The sequence below is a fragment of the Hyperolius riggenbachi genome, chromosome 3 (genome assembly GCF_040937935.1).
Source record: "Hyperolius riggenbachi isolate aHypRig1 chromosome 3, aHypRig1.pri, whole genome shotgun sequence".
Taxonomy (NCBI): Eukaryota; Metazoa; Chordata; class Amphibia; order Anura; family Hyperoliidae; genus Hyperolius; species Hyperolius riggenbachi.
In genome coordinates, this window is record NC_090648.1 from 354,858,455 (window position 1) to 354,885,678 (window position 27,224).

General features: G+C 43.5%; 1 protein-coding gene across 5 annotated transcripts in view; it reads right to left on the bottom strand.

Moving 5' to 3' along the window:
- The window catches only part of SIMC1 (SUMO interacting motifs containing 1), a 190,800-nt gene that overhangs the window by 154,278 nt on the left and 9,298 nt on the right, over positions 1 to 27,224 (bottom strand). For all 5 annotated transcript variants that reach the window (XM_068277109.1, XM_068277111.1, XM_068277112.1 and 2 more), the window contains exon 2: positions 5,874 to 6,473. In XM_068277109.1, coding sequence (XP_068133210.1) covers positions 5,874 to 6,473 — 600 coding nt within the window. The remainder of the gene's footprint in view (positions 1 to 5,873; positions 6,474 to 27,224) is intronic.

Genomic DNA, 27,224 nt, shown 5'->3' on the forward strand with positions numbered 1-27,224 from the left:
AAGCCAGAGCTATGCTCGGGCTAGCCACCACAGGGGATCACATGGCCCCAGGAGGGTTTTAAGTAGCAAAATGTGTTTTTTATACCTGTTAGCTAGCACTTAGCTAGCTAACTATGTTCCCCAAGTGCCTCCGCTCCCCCCCCCCCCCCAATCGCCACCGTAATACATACCTCCCAGGGATCCTGCGATGGCGCCGCCTCCCAATCAGCTCCATGCCTTGCTATGGCAGTGATCGGGACTGCTGATTACATCATTTCCGATAGTCGTCATAGCGACGAGTGAAGCTCAATGGGAAGCTGTGGCTCTCGGAGGGATACATATTGCTGTCGGCGATCAGGGGTGCTAAATGGTGCGGCAGGGCTTGGGGGACATAGCTAGCTAACAGATATGAAACCTTTTGTTACAAAAAATACTCCTGGCGGCCGCAGCCTCTGAAACGGCATACCGCCAGGGAGGTTACAGAGAAATCGTAACCAAGAATTGAACGTCATCCCAATTAGTAGCTGATACCCCCTTTTACATGAGAAATCTATTCCTTTTCTCAAACGGATCATCAGGGGCTCTGTATGGCTGATATTGTGGGGAACCCCCTCCCACAGTGTGATGTCAGCGCCTCACAGCTCTGAGGTCCTGACATCACACTGTTGGAGCCTTGTTGCATTGTGGGAAGTAACAGCTGTTTCCAACTGCCAAAAAAGCAAGCAGCATCTCCTTCCAATCACATCACCTACTAGCAGTACAAAATGTCACCATATGATACATTTCTGAATGTAAATCAGCAAGGTGGAAAGATTTTAAAATGGGCAAACACTGACTAAATCATTCATACATAATTATTGTAAAAATTAAGCACTTTTTTCATTACATTATTTTCACTGGAGTTCCTCTTTAAGTCTCACTGAATTAGCTGCATGCTTGTTTCAGGTGTTGGTTTCATACACTACAGCATCAAAACAGATCAGCAGGACTGCCACGAAACTCGTATTGTTGAAATAAATATGGCAGCAACAATATACTTCTCTCTTCAGGCCTGGAACCTACTACAAAGCACTATGGCGATTGCTAGAGTTTTTTAATAAGCGCTTTGTAAGCAATATCATGAGGGTTTTCTGGTGATTGTGGTAGAAAAGTTTAAAAAAATGTAAGCATGTTGCCAACGATTGTGTAGCAATTTGTGTTTTTAATTCTGACTGGTCCTTTCAATTTTGATTTTTTACAGTGTGCAGTAATTTAAAAATGGTAGCAAAATCATTCTGTGTAGGTTTTGACGATTACGCCAACGTTTATATACTTTACATAGCAGAAAGGCAAATGTAAAACGCTAAAAATGCTGCATGTCCTGCGTTTAGGTAATTGCAATTGCTCCAGTGGAATTTGGCCCATCCATTAACATTAGCTGAGCGTTTAGGGAAATGACAACTCTAGTGGGTTCCAGCCCAAAGGTTTGGTTTTACACTTCTGAATTGATGCAAATTTTTCCATCCTGGAAATGGAGCCAGGGCTGTGGAGTTAAGAGTCGGAGCAATTTTTGGATACCCAGAGTCAGAGAAAAAAAATGAACCAACTCCTAATGAATTTAAACTGTAAGTTAAATAGAAAATGATAAAAATGTCCCATTTCTCAGATAAGTCATCATAAATAACATACAGTATGTACAGTAATAGCAATTTAGTCCACAAAAAATAAATAAACCAATAAAAAAAAAAAGTGTAACTTGCGCTAATGCGTGCCATTTGTTGGTCACTATAGGGGGTGACACTCTCCTTGCTGCAAGGCTGCTCCGCCTTACAGACAGCAACTGCGCTTAGGTTGTTACATTTGCTCTCTTCCAACGATCTTTGTAAACTCGATCTCAAACAAACAAAATATAGTGCAGTTACGCTTTGCAACACTGGGTTATCACAGCAGTCCACACCTATGGTTTCCTGCTCACCCTTTGTCTCTGCTGCCCACCCTCTCAGACAGACAGCTGTCCTCACTTGATAGGTATTATAAACACCTCCACAGTGCTTCCAGGTGATATCCTACTCCAAGCAATTTTATATCTTGATAGATTCGGGTAACCATCTAGGGCTAAAAATTCTTCCAATAGTGTAAAGCCGCTTGATTTATTTAGTAAAATTAAGAAATATACTCACAAACATGAAGTAAAAAAGCGCAGCAAGGAAGAGAAGCGACCAGCAGCAGGAGGAGGCGTCCCGAGTCTTAAACTTTTAGATGCGCTTTTTTACTTCAGGTTTGTGAGTATGTTTCTTAATTTTACTAAATAAATCAAGCGGATTTACACTATTGGAAGAATTTTTAGCCCTAGATGGTTACCCGAATCTATCAAGATATAAAATTGCTTGGAGTAGGATATCACCTGGAAGCACTGTGGAGGTGTTTATATACCTATCAAGTGAGGACAGCTGTCTGAGGATGGGCAGCAGCGACAAAGGGTGAGCAGGAAACAATAGGTGTGAACTGCTGCGATAACCCAGTGTTGCAAGGCGTAACTGCACTATGATATTTTATGGTTTGAGATAGAGTTTACAAAGATCGCTGGAAGAGAGTGAATATAACAACCTAAGCGCAGTTGCTGTCTAAAGCAGGGCAGCCTTGCAGCAAGGTGAGCGTGCCATTTGTTGGTCACTATAGAGGGTGACAGAGGTGATCCTGCAATAGAACCTACACTATTGGGTCCCCATAGGGTGATGGTCTCCCGTGTGCAAATAGTACAGACAGATTGCACTATGTCTTTTCTATTGTTTTTTCGATGTCTCGTCCTTGATGACCGATTCCCCTGGAGCACCCGGACAATCAGTGGCCTCTGAGTGGAGGAGGATGCATTGAATGAGGACTAATACAGTGGGAACTTGTCAGGATTAACCTGTAAATATATGCAAAAGGGTACCGCACTCTACAAGAACTGCGATTTTTACTGGGACGTGCATGTAGCGTATAAAAGAGTTGCAGCAGGCCTATATTTAGGGGGTAGGGGCGAAATAGGGGAGTGCAACTGCTAAACTGGTATACTGAGGCATTCACTTTGACAATGACAGGCCAGGATGTCTGACAGGGTAAAGTGTCAGCTTCCTGGCCAGGAGCTTTTTGTTCCCCAAATCAGATGCAATATCAATAAAGCTTTAAAGGACCACTCAGTTAAGAATATGGAGGTTGCCATATTTTCTTTTAAAACAATACCAGTTGCCTGGCAGCCCAGCTGATCTATTTGGCTGCAGTAGTGCCTGAATTACACCAGAAACAAGCATGCAGCTAATCTTGTCAGATCTGACAGTGTCAGAAACACCTGATCTGCAACATGCTTGTTCAGGGTCTAGGGCTAAAAGTATGAGGCCTAGTGCACACCAGAGCGGTTCTGCTGTGGTTTGCGATCCACTTGCGGGTGCGGATCCGCTAGGGTAATGTATTTCAATGGGCTGGTGCACACCAGAGCGGGAGGCGTTGTGCAGAAACGCATACTCCCGGGCTGCTGCACATTTTGGATTGCGGATGCCTTTCTGCCTCAATGTTAAGTATAGGAAAAATGCAAACCGCTCTGAAAAACGGCACTTCAGAGCGGTTTGCCAGGCGTTTTGTTACAGTAGCTGTTCAGTAACAGCTTTACTGTAACAATACGTATAATCTACTACACCAAAAACGCTTCACAAAACCACAAAATGCTAGCTGAAACGCTACAGAAAAAGAAAAAGCGTTTCAAAATCTGCTAGCATTTTGCATCTACTAGCGGTTTTTGGTGTGCACTAGGCCTTAGAGGCAGAGGATCAGCAGAATAGTCAGGTAACTGGTATGGTTTAAAGTGGACCTAAACTCTTGCATAGGACAGAAGGAAACCAGAAATGCTCCCTGTATGTATTTAGAGAGTTTAGCCTAATCCCCCTAATTTGTGTCTAACCACAATTTGTAATGTACCGTAATAAGCTCATTTAAAAGCTCAGGCTGTTGACAGTATGTCTGCTTCCATGAATCAGGAAGTAGAAACAGTGCAGGTTTATATTAGGATTTGTATCAGCTGTAACAAAGAAATATTATGCTGTTGTGCAGCTTCAAGAGCATAGGACATGTTCTGAGTTCAGGTCTGCTTTTAGGCTTTGTTCACAAAAAAAACAAAAACAAAAAAAAAAAAATAATTCGCCAACACTATCACAAGCGCTGAATGATTTATTAAGAGTTTTTTCTTTTTTGCGCTTAGAAAAGAGCTTTTCTAAGTGCTTTTGCCGAGCGATTCATTTTTTCACCTCCTGACATCAGTTAGGAAGTGAACAAATATAAATATAAATATATTTAGTCATAAAGGTGCTGGGGAAATAGCTATACAAAGCGCTTTTTCTTTGCAATTTCCATATAACTTACATTGAGCAAAAACACTCAGAAAAATGGTACAGGCAGCGCTTTGCTGAGCAGATCAGAAACAAACTGCTCAGATGTGAACGCTCATAGGGCATCATTGAGCAAGTGCTTTTAGGGCGATTTAGAAGACTGCTGGCGCACACACAAAAAAAAAAAAAAAAGCCCGAGGTGTGAACAAGCCTTAAAAGGGAAGAAATGTGTCAGTCTTCAGTTGTTGCTTCAGTTGTCCTTTAAAATTCCTAATCATTGGCAGTGAGGAGATGCCTTTTAGGTTACATACTGTCAAACAACAAGATTGTAGTATGCAAATTAGATGAGTCAAAACTGAGAAGTTGGAGTATTGTACAGACTCCACAGCCCTGAATGGAGCAGTCAAATAAAGCCACTTCTGCTCTTTTCCAAGTTGCATAAAATGCGTATGAACTAGGCATCTTGTTGACCATCTCTGCTAAACAGCTTCTAAAAATCCTATCGCCTCCAAAGTAACCAGGCTTCCAATGCGGACATTGTTCTTTCGGTACAGGGAGTGCCTAGGAGCTGGGGATTCCTATCCCACCGTAAAAAATTTGCCAAGTACAAAACTTGGACCTCATTTACTGTTGCCGTGTTGGAGGTTGGTCTCAATGAATGGTCGGCATCCCTGGTAGAATTCCTGCCAGAGTCATTATTTTTCACTGCAGGACATAAGACTGAAAATAGTGCTTTGTGTAAACAGCCATTTACTGACATCTCTCCCCTTCAAAGTATAATTAGCTGTCAAAACTGTAAATCTGAATTTTATAATTAACTTGCTCGACTCAAGATTTTTCTGCAATTCCCAATGGGCTTTTCTAGTGTAACAGGTTGGAATGACAGTTTTTTTTCCCTGAACCAGGATTCCCAAGACTCCCTAAGCTAGCAATTTCATATTCCATAGAGACTTAATGTGTGAAGGGAACATGTTATTTTAGGACTGTGTGGGGGATGACTCTCCCAAAATCCCTTACTGAATCGTAATCAATGACATGAAAGGAGTATGAGATTTGCTTACATACTATCCGCTATCCCACCACCCCCTGGGGAACACTCCAAGCTTCTTAAAGAAAAAACAAAACCCACACCTGACCGTGTGCAATGCGACAACCTGTAAAAAAAAAAAAAAAAAACCGACAGGTTACCATCTTAGGATTCTTTCAAATTGGACTTCATTGTGATTTTTGTTTTTTCCTTCACAGCGTTTTTGTGTTTGGTGTGAGATTCAAGCTGTGCACTACAAACGCAACACCTGTTTCCTTCTGCAGCAACTGGTAGCATATAGAATGTGAATATACTGTAGTGTCGGCAACAAGTAGTTCATGTTGACAGCAAAAGAAAAAAAACTGAATACAAGTGTTATCTAACACTTGTTGTACTAGAAAACAGTAAGGGACTTCAGACTTTTTTTTTTAAAGGTAGGGCTAGTACTATATGTACCTATGTTTCACACATGTCACTCCAGGTGTGCTTTAGAGGCAGATAAAAGTAACAGTCTTCAGACATATTACCTTTTCCGGTTGTGTTGACCTATGAAAAAAGTGACTAATTGGATGCTTTTTAAAGTAGCGCAGCTTATATAAAAAGGCCTTGTTGATTGGAGGATCCTGAGTTTCGGTTTCTTCCTTTGTAGATGAAGAGGATGGAGAGTTTGCACAAAGCGGAGAGCTGGCAGGGAAAGTATCATTGTGTAGACCGTTTCCACCACTAGCAGAGACAGCTGGCATAGGCCAGCCTAGGTCAACAGTTTCTAAAGCTATATAATTTTCTGAGTTATTACTATTATTTTTAGCCAAAAGACACTTTTTTGTTGTGGATGTGAAAGTATCTCTCTGTAGCTCAGCATTACAGGGATCCTCAGGAGAGCTTATGTCACTTTCTAATGTTCGCAAGCCTCTTTTGCTTGTTGCTTCAGACCACTCAGAACTACACAAAGATTGGTTCCCAGAGGTGCTGGGAAAGGAGTAATATGGATCCTCATCACTACTAGAAGAGTCTAAAAGTTCATCACTGGAGGAAGAGGAACTCAACTGTAGGTTGTCCTCTGTAGCGGTCAGATCGATTATTCCATCATCCAGTTCAAAATGGTTCCTTGTCAAATCAATGGCAATCTGAAAGACATTAGTAAAGAAGTTGAGCTTGTTCAGTCAGGGTTTTCACAACTGTATTACACTGAAAAATGTATGCATTGTAAGAATATGGACGTTTCCTTTTAGTTTTAAAGGATTTTATTAAAAATATAGCTTTTACAGGTTGATACAAGCATTGATAGCTTTGGAAATATACATCATTGTGAAAAAAAAAAAAAAAAAAAAAGTTATTTACAAAGCAGTGTCATACAATGTCTTACAGTTGACTTACAGAATTTTAGCTTTAGAAAAACTTCAGTGGGAGTATTTGAGTATAACATATAATAGCGATGAACAGTGCAACTCCCAGGTGAACAAGTTCTAGGGAGTTGGTAATATCAACAAAATTAAACTTGTATATAGAATTACAGAAGTCCCCAAAGGGTCATCGAATGAAGAGACTTAGTTGGTTGCCCAAGTCAGTCCCCACCAAGTAACAGCAGAGTACTTTGTTGGATGATCGTGTATCAGGACAAATAGGAGATCACAAGGTTGAGGGCATGGTAGATTGCACTCTTTCCTTTACATGCAGGAGGATATTGTCATCAAACATTCTGTTATTAATGTTCTAATTGGGCCCCTCCCCTGGAGCAGGAAGTCTCAAACCATGGTTGCCACACCCTTTCAAAATGATCCAAAGTGTCTGCCATTCTTGCGTTAAGTTCTTCGCATTGCATAATATAATTTATTCTTTTGACAACTTGGGGGTATCTAAGGTCTGGTTGGAGCCAGATGGATGGTTCCTTTTAACTCCCTAAAGACATACAGCCCCAGGACCACCTAACGCCAATTGGAGTCAGGTCCTGGAGAGCGGTTTTGCCAGCGATCGTGTATTGCCCGGCATGCTTTGCGGCCCCCTCCATCAGCCTGCCAATTAGCAGCGCCAGCGGGCTGCGATTGTTCAAATACACCAATAGAAAGTGCATAATACACGTTTTGTAAACTTATTATACAGGCTGCCTCCTTCTCTGGTGGTCACAGCGTTCTGGAATCGACCACCAGAGAGGACAGCAGCCCTGCACGTAAGCCAGCACACATTTTCCTAGCCTCCCCAAATTAGTGGAAAAATGACACTGTGGGAAAAAAAAAAAAAAAAATATATATAATAATAATAATAATAATAATAATAATAATAATAATTCGATAATAGATATTTATAACACACACACACACACGCACACCTTCTATGAACTCCCCATACCCCTCACGGAATACCTTGGGGTGTTTTCTTTCCAAAATGGGGTCATTTGTGGGGTTCCAATACTGCCCTGGCATTTTAAGGGCCCTAAACTGAGTAGTCTGGAAACCAAATGAGTAAAATTGACCTGTGAAATCCTAAAAAAAAGGTACCGTATTTTTCGCCGTATAAGACGTAATTTTTCTCCCCGAATAACGGGGAGAAAAAGTCCCTGCGTCTTATACGGCAAAGGCAGGGAATCCCCAACTTAACGCCCGCCGTTCCGAACCGCGGCCATGTTGGGGATTCCCTGCCTGCTTTCCCCATGCCTACCCGAGTCTCCTGCCCCCCCCCCCCCCCCCCCCCCGATGGAAATGTCAATAGCAGCGGCAACTTACCTTTGGCAGGCTCCTGCGCTGATCCTATATCATCGCGCTGCCCCCCCGCTAGCCTCCTCTGCCCCCCCCTCTGTATCTGGCCCCCCCCTGGGTGAAGGAATAAGTAGCGGTAGCTTACCTCCGCAGTGCGCCCGCGATGATTGCAGACGTCCGTCTTCCGGGCACTTCTAGCTCTAGTGGCCGGCTTTGAACTGCGCGTCATCAGTTCAAGCCGGTCACTAGAGCGAGAAGTGCCTGGAAGACGGACGTCTGCAGTCATCGCGGGCGCACTGCGGAGGTAAGCTACCGCTACTTATTCCTTCACCCGGGGGGGGGCCAGATACAGAGGGGGGGGCAGAGGAGGCTAGCGGGGGGGGCAGCGCGATGATATAGGACCAGCGCAGGAGCCTGCCAAAGGTAAGTTGCCGCTGCTATTGACACTTCCATCTGGGGGAGGGGGCCCGGAGACGCAGGTGGGAGGGAGGAAGGCTGGGGGGGGGGGGGGGGGGGAGGACATATGGGGGGCACTGGACATATGAGGGGCACAGAAGGACACACAGGAGGACACATGGGAGGCACAGGAGGACACATGGGAGGCACATTAGGACACACAGAAGGACACATAAGGATATGGGGGGCACAGGAGCACACATGAGGACACACACTGATATGTACAAGACGCTCCTGGAATATGGACGCACCAGGTTTAGTATTTTTTTTTTCCCTGGATTTTGCCCTCTAAACCTGGGTGCGTCTTATATTCCGAAGCGTCTTATACGGCGCGAAATACGGGTACTCATTGGACTTTTGGGCCCCTTTGCACAGCTAGGCTACAAAACAGTGTCACACGTGGTATCGCTGTACTTAGGAAGGAGTACAAGGTGTTTTGGGGTGTATTTTTTACACATACCCATGCTGGTTGGGAGAAATATCTGTAAATGGACAATTTAGTGGGGGGGGGGGGGGGGGGGCGCATGGATATGTATGAAAAGACACCCCAAAAGACATTATACTACTTTTCCTGAGTATGGGGATACCAGGTGTGACACTTTTTTGCAGCCTAGCTGTGGAAAGGGGCTCAAAGTTCAATGAGCACCTTTAGGCTTTACAGGGGTACTCAATCTAGCCCTCTCAAAAAATGCCAGGGCAGTACAAGTACCCCACAAGTGACAATTTTGGAAAGTATACACCCCAAGGTATTCACTGAGGGGCATAGCGAGTCCGTGGCAGTTTTTTTTTTTGTCACAAGTTAGCAGAAATGGAAACTTTTTTTATTTGTCACAAAGTATCATTTTCTAACTTGTGACAAAAAAATAAAAATAAAATCTGTTAAAATGAAGTCACCATGCTCCTCAGCAAATACCTTGGGGTGTCTTTCCAAAATGGGGTGATTTGGGGGTATTATACTATCCTGGCATTCTAGCACCTCAAGAAACATGACAGGTGCTCAAAAAAAAGTTAGAGCTGCTTCAAACTGCGCACATTTTTTGTACCACAGTTTGTAAACACTAACTTTTACCCAAACCAATAAATATACACTTACTGGTTTTTTTTTTATTTTTTTATTTTTTTCAGCAAAGACATGTAGCACAATAAACTTGGACAAAAACTTGTATAGAAATGTTACTATATTTGAAAAATGTTACCGCAGAAAGTTGAAAAAAAATTTGACAAAATTCCTGTCTTTTTATGAATATAATTAAAAACAGCAGCAGCAATCAAATAGCACCAAAAGAAAGATGTGTTAGTGAGAAGAAAAGGAAGTAAAATTCATTTGGGGGTGGGTTGTATGACCGAGCAATAAACCGCTATAGTTGCAGTGGTCTGAATTGTAAAAAAAGAGCCTGGTCTTTAGGGGGTGGGGGGGGGGGGGGGGTTAGCACTGCAGTCCTCAATTGGTTAAACAATACCAGTTGCTGGTTAGCACCGCTGATCTCTGGTTGCAGTAGTGGCTGAATCACACACATGAAACAAGCATGCAGCTAATCCAGCCAGTGCACCTGATCTTCATGCTTGTTGAGGGTCTGTGGCAAATCCTTCAGATACAAATAGGATATACAGTGGTTAGCAAAAGTATTCAGCCCCCTTGAAGTTTTCCACATTTTGTCATTACTGCCACAAACCTGAATCAATTTTATTGGAATTCCACATGAAAGACCAATACAAAGTGGTGTACACATGAGAAGTGGAACGAAAATCATACAGGATTCCAAACATAACTGCAAAGTGGGGTGTGTGTGTGTGTGTGTAATTATTCAGCCCCGATTTAACACTTTGTAGAACCACCTTTTGTTGCAATTACAGCTGCCAGTCTTTTAGGATATGTCTCTACCAGCTTTGCACATCTAGAGACTAAAAGCCTTGCCCATTCTTATTTGCAAAGCAGCTCCAGCTTAGTCAGATTAGATGGACAGTGTTTGTGAACAGCAGTTTTCAGATCTTGCCACAGATTCTCGATTGGATTTAGATCTGGACTTTGACTGGGCCATTCTAACACATGGATATGTTTTTGTTTTACAAATGGCTTTCTTCTTGCCACTCTTCCATAAAGGCCAACTTTGTGAAGTGCACGACTAATCGTTGTCCTATAGACAGATTCCCCCACCTGAGCTGTAGATCTCAGAAATGCAGTCAAGAGACCCATGGTGACTCTGGACGAGCTGCAGATCAGCGTCCTTGTTCGGCCTGTAAGTTTAGGTGGACGGCCTTGTCTTGCTAGGTTTACAGTTGTGCCATACTCCTTCCATTTCTGAATGATCGCTTGAACAGTGCTCCATGGGATGTTCAAGGTTTTGGAAGTCTTTTTGTAGCCTAAGCCGGTTTTAAATTTCTCAATAACTTTATCCCTGACCTGTCTGGTGTGTTCTTTGGACTTCATGGTGTTGCTCCCAATATTCTCTTAGACAACCTCAGTACAAATACAGCTGGCCTCCATCACAGAGCAGCTGTATTTGTACTGATATTAGATTACACACAGGTGCACTCTAGTCATTAGTCTATTAACCCTTCGCACTCTCACGTGCAAATGTTCAAACAAATGCATTCACAGATTCACTCATCCAGGCACAACTGTTATCCCTACAGCTAAGTTAAAAGCCGGGGTCTTAGTTCACAGAAGAATGCATTCTTATGCTTTAGTCACCTATACTACGCAGAAGTACCCAGGTAAACATAGGTGTCCTAACTCTGGCCCTGTAACATGCATAGTGCAGACATGCAAACACATTAATTGCATCAAACCTATCAATGGATTAGGAGCACACATCTTGACGTCCTCTCCTGGGACAGACAGTGCATCTTACCAATCGCACAAGGGAGCTAACATAACGTTAGCTCCCTTGTGCGATTGGTAAGATGCACTGTCTTTCCCAGGAGAGGAAATTAGGATGTGTGCTCCTAATCCATTGATAGGTTTGATGCAATGAATGTGTTTGCATGTCTGCACTATGCATGTTACAGGGCCAGAGTTAGGACACCTATGTTTACCTGGGTACTTCTGCGTAGTATAGGTGACTAAGCATAAGAATGCATTCTTCTGTGAACTAAAACCCTGGCTTTTAACTTAGCTGTAGGGATAACAGTTGTGCCTGGATGAGTGAATCTGTGAATGCATTTGTTGGAACATTTGCATGTGAGAGTGCGAAGGGTTAATAGATATTTGCTGTTTTCTAGCCACACCCCCTTCAGCACCTCCCTTTCCCTAATAATTTATTTAATGTCCTAACTAGAGGCGATGTGCCTGGATAGATGTATTTTTTTCACTCTAGTCATTAGCACTCATCGGACAATGTCTATGGGCAACTGACTGCGCTCAGACCAAAGGGGGCTGAACGCACACCCCACTTTGCAGTTATTGATTTGAAAAAAATGTTTGTAATCATGTAGGATTTTCGTTCCACTTCTCACGTGTACACCACTTGTATTGGTCTTTCACGTGGAATTTCAATACAATAGATTCATGTTTGTGGCAGTCATATGACAAAATGTGGAAAACTTCAAGGGGACCGAATACTTCTGCAAACCACTGTGTCATTTGATTGTGGCACTTAGGTAGCAGAGGCCAATGAAATGCAGTTTTTCTGGCTTGCATGGGAAGGAAAAAAAAAAAAAAAAAAAGTGTGGAACAAAAACAAAAAGTAAATAGATTGGGCCAGCATAATACAATACAATAACATTTCTATAGCGTTTTTCTCCCATAGGACTCAAAGCGCTTAGGCCAGGGGTCTCAAACTCGCGGCCCGCGGGCCATTTGCGGCCCGCGATACAATATTTTGTGGCCCCAGGGCCCCAGAGCTTGTAGGGGCCCCCAGTGGCTACAAGAGGAAAAAAAAATTTTTCAAATCGGCCTTATAGTTTTTGAGAAAATCGATTTTAAAGTTGCAAAGGAAAAAAATACACATTTAAAAACCCGCCGACTTTAATGGTTAATAGCAAATCCACCTTAAATGCTAGAAACCCTAAATTTGCAGGATATGTTAAGGAGATCATTAGGAATAAGAGGAAAAAACAATTTTTCAAAAAGACCTTATAGTTCTTGAGAAAATCGATTTTAAAGTTTCGAAGGAAAATAGTATACTTTTAAATGCGGTAAATGTCACTTTTAGTAGCAAGCCTAACGGTAGTGTAATTTTACATGTATCAAAAGAAAGAGCAATACATTTCCTGACAGAGTTTCCAGGGGGTCCATACGCAGCCGCAGCGCTTTGGCCAGGGATCGCTATACAGCCGTAATATGGCTGTATGAAGATTCCGGGCATTTTTTCCTATTTTCCCAATTTTTTTTTTTATGTTTAGAGTGGGCGGGCAGAGGCGGCGATCCGCCGCGATTGACGTCAGGAGGGGCAGAGCTGAAGCTGAAAGCTCTGCCCCTTCCAGGAAATGCCGGCGGATTGCCCCCGGGGCGATTTGGGGGCTCTGCAGCCCTCGTTTTGCGGCGGGGACACGTGAACTCCCTTATGCGGCCCAGCCTCATCCTGACTTTGCCTCCTGCGGCCCCCGGGTAAATTGAGTTTGAGACCCCTGGCTTAGGCTCTCTCAGATTCAGTAATTAGTAGGATGAAGTATTCACACAACAAAAGTTATATTTCTGCAAATGCCAGACTGAACAGGTGGGTTTTCAGTCTGGATTTAAACACATCCAGGGATGGGGCTGTCCTGATCTGTTAAGGTAAGGAGTTCCAAAACATAGGGGCAGCATGACAGAAGGCTCTGGGACCAAAAGTTTCCAAGTGGACTCTGGGTATGACTAGATTATTAGAACCTGTGGATCTGAGAATGCGGGGATTGCTACGCAGCTGTAACATATCTTTCAAGTATCCAGGGCCTAGATTATTCAGGGATTTAAATGTCAGTAGGCCGATCTTGAATAGGACCCTCCATTCTATAGGTAGCCAGTGAAGGGAATGCAGGACTGGCATTATGTGGCAGTGACGGGGTTGGTTGGTTAGCAGTCTGGCAGCAGTATTCTGTATCAGCTGTAGGCGGTACAAGACCTTTTTTGGAAGGCCAGTGTAGAGAGCATTGCAGTAGTCCAGTCGGGATGTGATGAAGGCGTGGACTAAGGTTGGCAGATCTTCTGGGGGTATGAGGTGCTTGATTTTTGCAATGTTCTTCAGGTGAAAATAGGATGATTTCACCACAGCAGAGATTTGAGTTCTGAAGTTTAAATCCCCATCAATTAGAACTCCCAGGCTACGCACATGATTAGAGCTGCGTAGATCCGTGCCTCCTATTCCCAGCGGTGAAGACTGCAAGTTAAGTTGTTTTGTTATCATGCTCTGCCCTCCAATCAGAAGGACTTCAGTTTTGTCTGCATTTAGTTTCAGCCAGTTGTCATTCATCCATTGCTGTAGTTCACGTAAGCAGGCGTTTATAGTTAGAGTTGGGTCTGTCACACCAGGCTTGAAGGAAAGATATAGTTGGGTGTCGTCTGCGTAGCAGTGGTATGTCAGGCCATGTTTTTGGATTCGTTTTCCCAACGGTAGCATGTAAATCGTGAAAAGCAGGGGAGAGAGGATTGAGCCCTGGGGCACCCCATACTTAAGTGTTACAGGGGTGGACAGGAAGGGCCCCATAGACACTTTGTGGGTTCTGCCACTCAAGAAGGATTGGAACCACTGAAGTACTATGCCATCAATGCCGCAGTATTCCTGTAGCCTGTTTATCAAGATGTCATGGTCAACTGTGTCAAAGGCTGCAGAAAGGTCTAGCAGTATGAGGATCGAGCACTCTCCTCTGTCTCTTGCCATGAGCAGGTGGTTGCATATTTGGATGAGGGCAGTTTCAGTGCTGTGGTGTTTCCTGAAGCCAGACTGGAATGGGTCATAACTGTTATTTTGTAGGATTCTGGCTTCTAGCTGGAGGTATACAGCTTTTTCAATTAGCTTGCCCAGAAAGGGGAGGTTAGAGACAGGTCTGTAGCTGGTCATTGCATCTGGGTCCAGGGAGGGTTTTTTGAGGAGAGGCCTGATGATTGCTTCCTTCAGTAAAGCAGGAAATATCCCTGATTGTAAGGAACAGTTAACAATTTTGAGGAATACCGGTACGAACAGGTCGGGGCAGTTCAACATGAGCTGTGTTGGGCCAGGATCCAGGTCACAGGTAGTTAGGCGGATGTGAAGGAGGATGCTTGATGTGACTTCTTCATCAATTTCTTTGAAGTTTGACCAAGGTGTTACGTTGTCTCTGCTAATGGTCTTCGGCGCTATATTAGGCTCAGATGCTGTAAGTTGGATGGCGGACCTTATAGCGGAGACTTTGTCTGTGAAGAAATGGGCAAATTGGTCACAGAGGTCCTTTGAAGACTCGATATTAAGTTTTTGACATGCTGGGTTGCAGAGTTTTTCCACTGTGCGGAACAGTTGGGCTGGTTTGTTAACTGCATTTGCAATCTCTTGTGATAGAAAGGATGATTTTTTTCCCGTGATTACCTTTTGGTAGCTCTTCAAGTGGAAGATTAAGGCATGGGGAGGGGGTATACAGAGCATAAGGCCAAGTGACCTAACTGAAACAGACCCATCAAGTACTACAATAGGTTATATGATCGCAGAGGCATATATTGAAGTTCCTGCATATAGTGATATGATAAAAAACCCTGAGGTAACAAGGGAGTAACAGATTTCTAAAGTTCTCATTAATGCAAGTTAAATCTGTCCAGGACATTTATATCAAGAATAGCAATGACTGGATCCTGTGTGCAAATCCACTACTGCAAATGAAACAGTAACAAATGTTAGGTAGGCTGATTCTTGCTTTCATTTGTAAAAGCATTTTCTAAAATATACAAACAAAAAACACTGATGAAAATTGCAAGAAAACTACAGATTGTCCTCGGCCATGCTTTTATTCCTTTGAATGTCAGCTTAACAGGGACAGCCTGGGGACCCAGATTACATAATCACACTGCTTAATAGGCTTGCACCTTCTGCTGAGGTTACTTTATTTGCTGAAATATTATTTGAACGATCCACGTGTTTGTAAGCTGCCGGTAAATAAACGCCATGTTTAGAACTTGAAAATTCAATCACCTTTTGTAAGCCATTGAAGCAGAAATCTAGTATAAAGCTATCGCAACTGTATGCAAAATCTATTACAGAGCTGGATTCTTCAGTTGGGCTGCCGAACGGCAGAAAGCCAGATTAATGCAATCTGATCTGCCACCCCACACATGCAAATAAGAGTTTGGGGAAAGCAAAGCCAAAACATCTCAGCACTACAAAAGGTCTTACACAAAGCAACAATGTCCTTCCAGTAACTGTACACTGCTCCCGCGCAGCCAAGGGAAAGGCCTGTACAATGTATTTGCAAGAGGAATCTTGCTTTACAACACTCTTGTCTAGATCAGAAAAAGTGAACAGCAGCAGAAGGTAAAAATCCTTAAAACTGAAACTGAAATCTAACAATCCTACAGAACACTGTCCAAGATGGTGTGTATATGTCAGCAGCAGAAGTATGAAACACCCATACAGCAATCACCATATTTCCTTCGGAACTGCATGAATACTATGGTCAACAACAAAAACCCTCACCTCTTCCATGGCAGACGGAATGCTGGTAGTAGGTCCCCTGAAGTCTTGTCCAGAGTCAGTTATAACCGTTGTCTTCCCACTTCTTTACAGTGTAGAAATCACAGCTGAAAGCTTATTTATGTTCACCACTCCGCCCTTCATTAGATGGAACAGTGAACAGAAGCCGAGGCGGTTGCAACCTGTGCACTAACTGTACACAAACTCATTGGCTATGCCACATGGGACAAGCGTCAAGGGACCTTTCACAGATTGCCAGGGAGGAGGAATATATAGATTTTTTTTCCTCCAGATATTCCTTCCTGGTTGCAGTATACTTCAGACCAGGCTCTCCTAACTGCATTTATTTGCCTTTGAGGCCTCTTAAATAGGAAACACGATATCAATAGTGTTTCTTTCCAATTTTCCCCACTTCAATTAGTTAGGTGTATGGGGCAATTGCAGTGCGTTTTGCCTCAAGGAAAAACAAACAAAACAAAATAGTGGAGCGATTAATGAATCACAGAAAACGTGGAAGGATGACTACAATTCCTCTCAGGGGTGGGGAGGGGGTGCAAATCCCGCTGCAAAGTTACCCACGGGTGCCATTAAATTTTACTGTAAATAGTGTTTGGTGATTCACTTGTATTGCAAAACGCACAATTGCATTTGCCACTACAGACTTATGTCCAGTTATCAAAAACTTCCATGTAGCAAAACACAAATTTCTATTTAGCAGAAGATGATGCAATGATACAATCATGTGTCTATTAATACAGTGGTTCTCATACTTTGAGTGAGGGCACATTTTACAAGGAACCTTTGGCATAATAATAATAAATAATACAAAATGCATTGGAGCCATTTTATGCCTCAAATATGGCCAGGATACTATGCATTGCAAGTCATATTAAGCATGCAGCACCAATAAGGGGTTCAGTCAACACACACACACACACACGCACGCAGTGTCCCTCTTACTCAAAACAAATACTAATATATCCTGTTCAACTGCCAACATAGTAATTTATTGATAATCATAGGAATAGAGCAAGTTACATACAAATATTCATAAAATGAATGATCAAATAACCTAGTATAAGGTCAGCAATTTTGACCTAACAAGAAACTGACATTAAGTATGAACAAATTTCTGATCAGGGCTGTGGAGGAGTCGGAGTCAAAGCAATTTTGGGTACACTGAGCGCGCCCAGCCAGGCTGCAGCTCTCAAGCTGCTCCAGACCTTGTCTCAGATTTCTGCACCTTTAAACCTATTTGTGCTGAAACTGGACCCAAAATACAGAGGAATTCCACCCACCACGACCAAGGCTACAACTACAACCAACCAGAACAATCGGATTACTTTGGACGGCAGAGATTTAAACTGGATTGAAATCCTCCATGAAGCTTACCACTGCTGAACACACCAAGCCTTCTAACAGCTGACCTGAAACAAGACCTTCAACCTCTCTGAAGACTTGATTGCCTGTGATTGCCCTCACTCCACCCTGTGAGTAATCCTTTATACATTATCCAAGGCATATGCACCAAGTGACTATTTTCCACATGTATGTTATCATTTACCATCTAACTCTAAAACAAGGAACTTTACTTAAAATAATTCTATGATCCGACTGTGTAGGAATGAAAGGAGTTTCAACAGATCCCCTTTGATCTCAGCAGGACTCCAGAAGTAAAAGCTATCTAAACAAGTCTATTGTCTCTATGTCAACATACAAATATTCAAAGGATCTTCTCTCTGCCTGCCCTCCCAAGAATCAATTACAAATTAACACCTCACTAGCTCTCCTCTTAAAATCCTTTGGGATACTCAAGAAAAGCAGAAGGGGAGGAGAGGGAGTGGATCCAAGTATAAAAAAAAAAAAAGTTGTCCCCAGAAAAGCTCAATCACAGCTACACTGTCAAAAAGGTCAAATCAGAGAGCTATTAGGTCATGTATAGTTGCAGTCTTATTTATCGATCTGGCATTGCAGAGACCTGGCTTGGGAAACATGCAGGCCCAACTCTTGAAGCAACCGTGCCGACCAATTATTCAGTCTTGCACTGTGAGAGACAAGTCCGCAAGGGTGAGGGGGGGGGGGGGGGGTTGCCATATGCTTCAGATCCTCTTTGAACATAAGGCCCCTGCCCATAGGCCCCACTGAAACCTTTGAATGTCTTGCAGCCCAACTGTCAGCAGAAGTAAACATCAACATATTGCTCATATACCGCCCCCCAAAAAATGGTCCAGCCTTTAAAGGGATACTGTAGGGGGGGTCAGGGGAAAATGAGTTGAACTTACCCGGGGCTTCTAACAGTCCCCCGCAGACATCCTGTGTTGGCGCAGCCACTCACAGATGCTCCGGCCCCGCCTCCGGTTCACTTCTGGAATTTCAGACTTTAAAGTCTGAAAACCACTGCGCCTGCGTTGCCGTGTCCCCGATCCCGCTGATGTCACCAAGAGCGCACAGCGCAGGCCCAGTATGGTCTGTGTCTGCGCAGTACCCTCCTGGTAGCGGGAGTGAGGACATGGCAACGCAGGCGCAGTGGTTTTCTGACTTTAAAGTCAGAAATTCCAGAAGTGAACTGGAGGCGGGGCCGGAGCATCGGTGAGTGGCTGCGCCAACACTGGATGTCTGCGGGGGACCATTAGAAGCCCCGGGTAAGTTCAACTCATTTCCCCCCGACCCCCTACAGTATCCCTTTAAGGAAATAGCTGAACTCTTATCCTGCCTAACAGTGGAACACCCCAGATGGATCATCCTGGGAGACTTCAATGCATGGGTGGATGATCACGACTCCCGCCTAGGAAGTGAACTACTTCTCATAATGAATGAACTGGGTTTCTCTCAGGCTGTCAACCTCCCCACCCACAAGAAAGGGCACACCCTGGATCTTATATTTCATTCCGGACTTTTAATATCACACATGGATATAAACCCAGTGGTATGGTCAGACCACCACACCATCCACTTCTCTCTGACAGCACCAGCGATAAAACACAGAGGGAAAGAACTCTGAAAGATGTCTCACCCCAGCACGTTCAGAATACCCTCAACTTCAATGCATTAACCAATCATTGCGCAGACCCAGACTCCATGGTCCTGATGTACAACCATGCAGTGTAATCTGCCTATGACGCCCTTGCTCCAGTTCGCATTAAACGGTCTACACCACTTCACCATGCACGGTGGTTTGACAGCTCACTAAAGGACCTAAAGAAAGAAGTGAGCAGACTAGAAAGTGGCGAAAAACTCAGAATTCAAAAGATAAACACACCCTTGTCTCTCACCTGGAAAGCTACCAAGATGCGATCACCAAGAAAAAATCCTCCTACCTATCACAGGAGATCACAAAGGCCGCCAACAGACCAGCCCAACTATTTCGCACAGTTGATAGACTATGTAACCCATCCTGTCTAAAACCTACTATAACTCCCTCAAAGGAGCTATGCGAAAAATTTGCTTGCTACTTTGCTGACAAAGTATCCTCTATTCGGTGTCTCATTCAGTCCACAGCACCTAAGACTTATTCAACTCCTGGAAATAGTGGCAAAAACAACCCAACACCCTGGACTGACTTCAAAAGTATTAGTGAGGAAGAGATCTCAGACATCCTCTGTCGCCTCCGCCAGACAACCTGCGATCTGGACCCTGGACTAACTAAACATATGCTGAAATGCCCTGACCTGCTTGGTCCAGCATTTCACAAAATAGTAGATTGCTCTCTGCAAGCAGGGAGGTTTCCTACCTCTCTAAAAGAAGGAATCATCAAGCCCCTTCTTAAAAAAACCTTCCATGGATCCAGATGCTATGAGCAGCTACAGACCTGTCTCCAACCTCCCCTTCTTAGGTAAAGTTATTGAAAAGGCTGTCTATCGGCAACTTGAAACCAGGCTGTCAGTAAACATCCTGGACCCTCTACAATCTGGCTTTAAAGAGTAACTGTCAGGCTGCAGAAGCTAATTTAAACCTCTATTCTCCTGTGTTAAACAGTTTAGAAGGAAGCCAAAAAGGCATTACTGAAGAAAAATCTCTCTTACCTTTGATGTGTGCTTATCAGCAAAGCTGTTAGACCCAAGCAGGACGCAAGCCGCATACCATACTGCAAAGCATTCTGGGGCCCTCCCCTCGGCTGCTAATGAGACGTTACAGGATAGAGTTTCAGCAGCTTGTAATCAGTCCAGCATGTAGCACTGATAAATCTCTGGGCAGAGTACACTGCAGGAGTCCGCTATTGTTCCTAGCCACATGGCTAATTAATATTCACTGCACACTGTTATTCAGTACGAGCTTTTCTGTGATCAGGAAGCAGGGAGGACATGACGACACATTTGGCTTCATAGGACGACAGACAAACGTGGAACCTGCCATGAGCTGTCAGGAGCATCAATCTCTGCATATACTATATAAAAATTCTGTGAAATCCAAACGTGGACAGTGAAATGCATATGTAATGTAAGTACAGCCAATCTTTAGCTACTGATATGTGTTTATTTTCTCTGAGACCCCTTACCTAACAGCTCCTCTTTAAGAAACACCACAGCTGTGAAACAGCCCTCATCCAAGTCTGCAACGACCTGCTCATGGCAAGGGACAGAGGGGAATACTCCATCCTAATCCTGTTGGATCTCTCAGCGGCTTTTGAGACAGTTGACCATGAAATCCTGCTTAACAGACTGCAGGAGTACTGTGGCATCAGTGGATCAGTCCTCCAGTGGTTCAGAGCATTCCTGACTGACAGAACACAGAGTATCCCTAGGTCCTATAATGTCCAAACCTGCACCTCTACAATTTGGAGTGCCACAAGGATCAATCCTATCCCCTCTGCTGTTTGCAATCTACATGTTGCCACTCTGTACACTTATCCTACGTCATGGCCTGACGTACCACTGCTACGCCGATGACACACAGCTATACCTGTCCTTCAAAACTGGTGGAACAGACTCTACCCCAAAAATAAACTCTTGCTTAGCTGAGCTACAGGCATGGATGAATGATAACTGGTTGAAACTGAATGCTGACAAAACTGAGGTCCTGTTTGTCCAAAGCCAACACTCGCCATCAAAACAGCTCTATCCTAAAGCAACACCAATCAGGATTGGGAATTCAGACATAAACAGCTCCAACCTTGTGCGCAGCCTTGGAGTACTAATCGATGGGGAATTGAGTTTCAGAAACCAAATTTCATCTGTAGTTAAATCTTCCTTCTTTCATTTGAAGAACATTGCAAAGATTAAACATCTGATTCCCCCAGAGGATCTTCCAACCCTAGTCCACGCCTTCATCACATCACGGCTGGACTACTGCAATGTCCTTTATGCTGGCCTCCCTAAAAAGGACCTGCGTCGCCTGCAATTAGTGCAGAATGCGGCTGCCAGATTGCTAACAAACCAGCCTCGCCACTGTCACATTACACCGATCCTTCGCTCACTGCACTGGCTACCAGTAGAATGGAGAATACTCTTCAAGATTGGACTGCTGACATTCAAATCCCTGCACAATCTGGGCCCTGGATACATGAAGGACCTGCTGAAGCTGCACCACACCTCTCACAACCTCAGATCAGCAAGTTCTATAAACTTGGTCACTCCCAGAGCGCACCTCAAAAAATCTGGAGATAGAGCCTTCTGTCATGCTGCCCCTACTCTTTGGAACTCCCTGCCACACCCAGTAAAGACAGCACCATCCCTGGAGCTATTCAAATCCAGACTGAAAAGCCACCTGTTTAGCCTGGCATTTCCAGACTTATAAAATTCTTCCTCTGTACCACGATGGTCGGAGCCATGCTTATGCGCTTTGAGTCCCATGGGAGAAAAGTGCTTTACAAAGGTTAGTTGTTGTTGTTGGAGGTTTCACAAACTCGTTGGATGATTTTTGCACTGACTCCACAGCCCTGTTCCGGATACAACTTATTGCACCACAAACTGTATAATTAAAAACAGCACTGCACATAATGAAGGTTTCCATCTGTACCATTATAATCATGAACAGACAATATATTAAGACCAATATGATCAACAAGCCCCCAGAGACAGAACCCACTGCCATGAATGCTCTACAGCACTGTAATGGATCCACACACATACAACCATGACCAGTCACATTGCATACTATACATTAATGTCTCATCGAATATAGTACACATTCATCTCGATATCAGCATCCCTTTGAAAGCTTGTGGGTTTAAATTGTGTGTGAAATACTACATCATCGATTTGAGATCTGTGCAAATGGAGTCCTATATGAAACAGCTAAATGGAATGTCATTTACATGCACTATATTCAATGAGACAGTCTTCAATAAAATTAAATACATACACATACGTGACAATGTGCAGCATGCAATTTGATTGGCCACGGTTGTAAGTGTGGCTCCATTACAGTGCTGTAGAGCATTAATGACAGTGGGGTCTGATCCGGACAACTTGTTCATGGATCATATTGCTCCTAATATGGTCTCTGAGTTCGGCCTACTCTCACTGAGCCCTTCCTCTACCCATGCCTAATCCTAAGACCCCACCTGATGCCCAACCTTATGCTGAGTACATGCCATATGGTTTTCCACTCGATAGATCATTTTCCGACTTGTCCGATAGCCCTTCCAATCTTTTTTTGTGCCGATTTCTCATAGAAGGGAATGGGAAAAAAGAAAAACGAGCGGAAGGTAAGAGAATCGAGCGGAAAAACGTATAGTGGAGCCAGCATTAAAGGACAACTGAAGAGACAGGGATATGGAAGCTGCCATATTCATTTCCTTTTAAGCAATACTTGTCGCCTGGCTGTCCTGCCAATCCTCTGCCTCATGCTTTTAGCCATAGAACCTGAACAAGCATGCAGCAAATCAGGAGTTTCTGACTGTCAGATTTGACATGGTTGGATGCATGCTTATTTCTGGCATTATTCAGACATTACAGCAGCCAAATAGACCAGCAAGATGCCAGGCAACTGGTATGATATATGGCAGTCTACATATAGCTCTCACTTCAGTTGTCCTTTAACCACTCCCCCGTCAGGAGGGGGGAGGGGGGGGGGGGGGCGAGGAGAGTAATGTGTAATGTATGGTTTGGCACAGGGATAGGTATGTTAGCGACTTTTTTTTAGGGTGGCTCATGCCGATCCATTTTTATCTGATACGTTAGGAGGTACTGTGCCTTATCTGTTTAGGCATTTAATTTGGTTGTTGGGGCGACCCAACCCTTTAATTCTCCAAGCACAATTATGCATAGCTCACTCCTCCCCCCCCCCCCCCCCCCCATTTAAATCACCAAATATGGGTAGGCAAAGCACTCAAAAAAATAAAAAAAAAATCTAGGCAGAACAACCCCCCAGCCCCCCCAAACTTGACTAAGCAGAGACAAAATCCCCATCCTCAACTATAATGAGCCATTCCTCTTGTGCGCTCCCCCTCCCCATACCAAATTTATTAGAGCCAACTGTCCTTTCGTCATTCCCAAAAATTATTAGGCAGGGCACCCAAAATATAAAATCTAATTGGACAGGGTCTCCCTCCCTCAAAGTAATTAGGCAGAGCTCATATCACATAATTGGGCAGACACTCACCTCGGGAGCATTATTCTTCTTACTCTCCTTGTCTGCCACTGTTGGCACCCCCTCCCCCCGCATAGCAACAGAAGGCATCGCTAGCATGCAGTCCCGACCCCTGCCACACCTCGTACATGTGTAAAAGGCTTTTAGGGGCAGTCCACATTGTTCATAATGCTTGTTAAACTTTAGCTGCTCTATAAGCGCATATATAGAAGTGAAATGGTGCTTTGACTAAAATTCTATGTTTTTTCCCCACTTTTGTATGTCGATAAATGTGCCATCACTGTAACATATGCTAAGCCGCATTACCGCATCTACATGGTTGCATTCCACAGCATACACAGTTATGCCATAGATGCGGGTAGATTCCTTAACACAGTTTTGTGAATCAACACCATAGACTTACACAAAATGGATAACTGGTGTTTTTAGCAGGAACCTCTTCAAATTACATATATACTGAAGTATTACTTTATGTGCATTTTACGGTCCATATTTTTAGGTTTGTTAGAATATAGTGTAGAGCTATAACCGGTTTTAAATAAGACTGATGTCATCTAGCTGCAGGTGTCTCAGGTGCAGACTCCTTTAATGAGCTAAACTCTAGAGCCCAGTAGTGTTTGCCAAGGTAAACAAGACAGTTAGCGCCATAGTAAACCCTGGGGTGGGGCGCGCCAAATGAGGCCACCCACCCCCTTCAAAGCAGACATGAACTCGGAACATCTTTTCTGTTCTAAAAGATACACAACAGCATAATAACCGTTAAATGACACTTGTTAACAAGCTGATACAAATCCTAAAATAAAATCTGCAGTTTCTATTTCCCCGATTCATGGAAGCAGACATATTGTTAATATCCTGTCCTTTCAAATTAGCTTATCTGCCTCATTTGTCATGGCAGTCAGGTGGCACAGGGGAGATATTAAATTGCAACTAGTGATTAGACACAAATGAGGGGGGGGGGGAGGGGGGATTAAACAGGCTCAACTATCTAAATACATACAGGGTGTATTTCTCTATGCTTTCCTTCTGTCCTGTGCAGGAGTGCAGGTCCACTTTAAGGACACACACACAGACAGACACACAGACAGACACACAGACAGACACACACACAGACACACACACAGACACACACACACAGACACACACACAGACACACACACAGACACACACACAGACACACACACAGACACACACACACACAGACACACACAGAAATGCAGTATTGCTGTTCTGGAGGTTTAGAAACACCATTACCTATACATCAAAATGCGACTCAAATCATCGTCAAGGATGCCTGAGATACCAGTACATACACAAACCTACATGAAAAAGGGTGAAGGCAGTGACAATGAGATGCATATTTTGGACTTTATTAAGCATTATGCAATTTCTTATGCAGCTTGAAAATGGACCACTCTAATCCCCCCTTGGCATGATTTGATTGGCTGCAGACAATTTCTAAAATCCTGCATCAACCACAAATTTGCATCTCCATGATTAGAGGGGAAGGGATTAGAGGGGAAGAGTTTATGATCCTCTTGCCAGCAGGGTATCATCATCATCATCAAGCATTTTGTAGCTGCATGAATTCAGGAACTGCTGAAGGCCATCTATAACATGTCAGCATTGGGGTGGAAGACAGCCTTGCTCTTTTAAGTCCTTTAATGCTGTTAACCTCTAAGGGTCTTTTTATAAAGCAGTAGAACAGCAAGCAAGGCTCTACCATGTAGTCATTAGTCTCAGTCAAGTCGCTCACATCTTCCCAAGCTCCCAACTACCCTAGACAGCAATGCCACAGGAGGGTGTCATGGTTTACATGCATCACAAATAGCCCCCCTTAAACTTAGACTAGGCGATAGTCTAGTTCATATATGTCAAACTGACCCTTCAAATTCGGCCCCCCTAGTAGTTTCCTCACTTTCCATTATGTTTGGCCCACTACAGACCCCCAGGGAAGCTATATTGGGAGGTGAAGCCTGGGATCACTATGGAAGCCATATAGGGGGAACCACTAGACACCTGGGAACTGTATAAGGGTGGTCATCAGACACCAGGGAACAGTACAAGGGGGAGAGAGGGGTACCACTAGACACCAGGGAACAGTATGGGGGGGCACTAAACATCAGGGAACTTTATGGCGGACAAGGGTCGCTAGACACCAGTAAAAACTATATGGGGGGGGATTAAAATACCAGGAAAATTTAAAAGGGAGAGAGATGCCCACTAGACATTGGAGGTTGACCCACAACTCTGTCCCAGCGTTTGATTTCGTTCCACTTTGTATTAGAGTTTCTCCCTCAAATTCCAAACCAAAGCACATCCAAATACCATACAGCCATAAGTACCAGATATGCAGAAGTTTAATATTCAAAAGACATCCAAGGGAAAATAAACTGATGAAACAATTGCATCTATCCTCCTAATTACTTCTTTTTAGATATCCCACAGTTTTATTTTTAGATTTTAATCTAGTTTATGTTTTTACGGCTTCATGGTCTCTGCTCAATGACAGACATTGAAGTATGCCAGAGCTCAAATCTATGAACTACTGACCATTTTTATCTCGGTCCTGCTCTCAGAAGACATTTACTGACAGGAAAGTGTTTTATAGCTGTAATTCTTTATCAGTAAGGGCTACGTAATAGTCTGACGCAGTCCCGACCCACACAGAAACTGTCACTTGCATGCCTGATGTTTAAGTCTTTCAGGCAGAGAAAAAACAAACAAAAAACCCAGCATAGTAGTTTGTGTGCTTGGCACTGTACATACACATCTATCTCATGTGATATGTCACCTCACTTGTGCTTTACACAAAAAGTACATAATTTAAAGAGGAACTCCAGTGAAAATAATGTATTAAAGTGCTTCATTTTACAAGAATTACTGTATGTATAAATTTAGTCAGTGTTTGTCCATTGTAAAATTTATATTCTGACATTTATCACATGGTGACATTTTTACTGCTGGCAAGTGAAGTAGCTGCTGAATGCTTTTTTGGCAGTTGGAAACAGCTGTAAACAGCTATTTCTCACAAGGCAACAAGGTTCACAGACAGGAAACTGCCAGAAGTACCTCGGTACTCAGAGCTTCTTGTGGGAGGGGTTTCACCACAATATCAGTCATACAGCACCCCCTGATGGTTTGTTTTTGAAAAGAAATAGATTTCTCATGTAAAAAGGGGGCATCAGCTACTGATTGGGATTAAATTCAATTCTTGGTCGGAGTTTCTCTTTAACAAAAGATTTAATTTTCCACATGTAGAATCAGTTCAGATGTGACAGCCTATATTTATCAACTGGCTGGGTCACATTTAGTGCACAACGTATGCAATTCCCGTAGCTGTCAGTTGATTGTAATCTAACGCTACAGAAAATGAACAATGAAAAGTGAAATATTGAATGTGGGACTCCTCTCTAATTAAATAAGGCATAAACAGAAATTTAAATTGATCCTATGTTAAGCTGAGGATCCATTTTCAAAAAAAAAAAAAAAAAAGGGACCCGGCGAATTGAAGAAAAAGGAAAATCTGGACTCACCTGGGGCTTCCTCAGCCCCATGTAGCCCATGAGGTCCCCCCAGCATCCTCCTTGTCCCTTTCTAGGTCCCGCTGGCAGCACCAGTAATC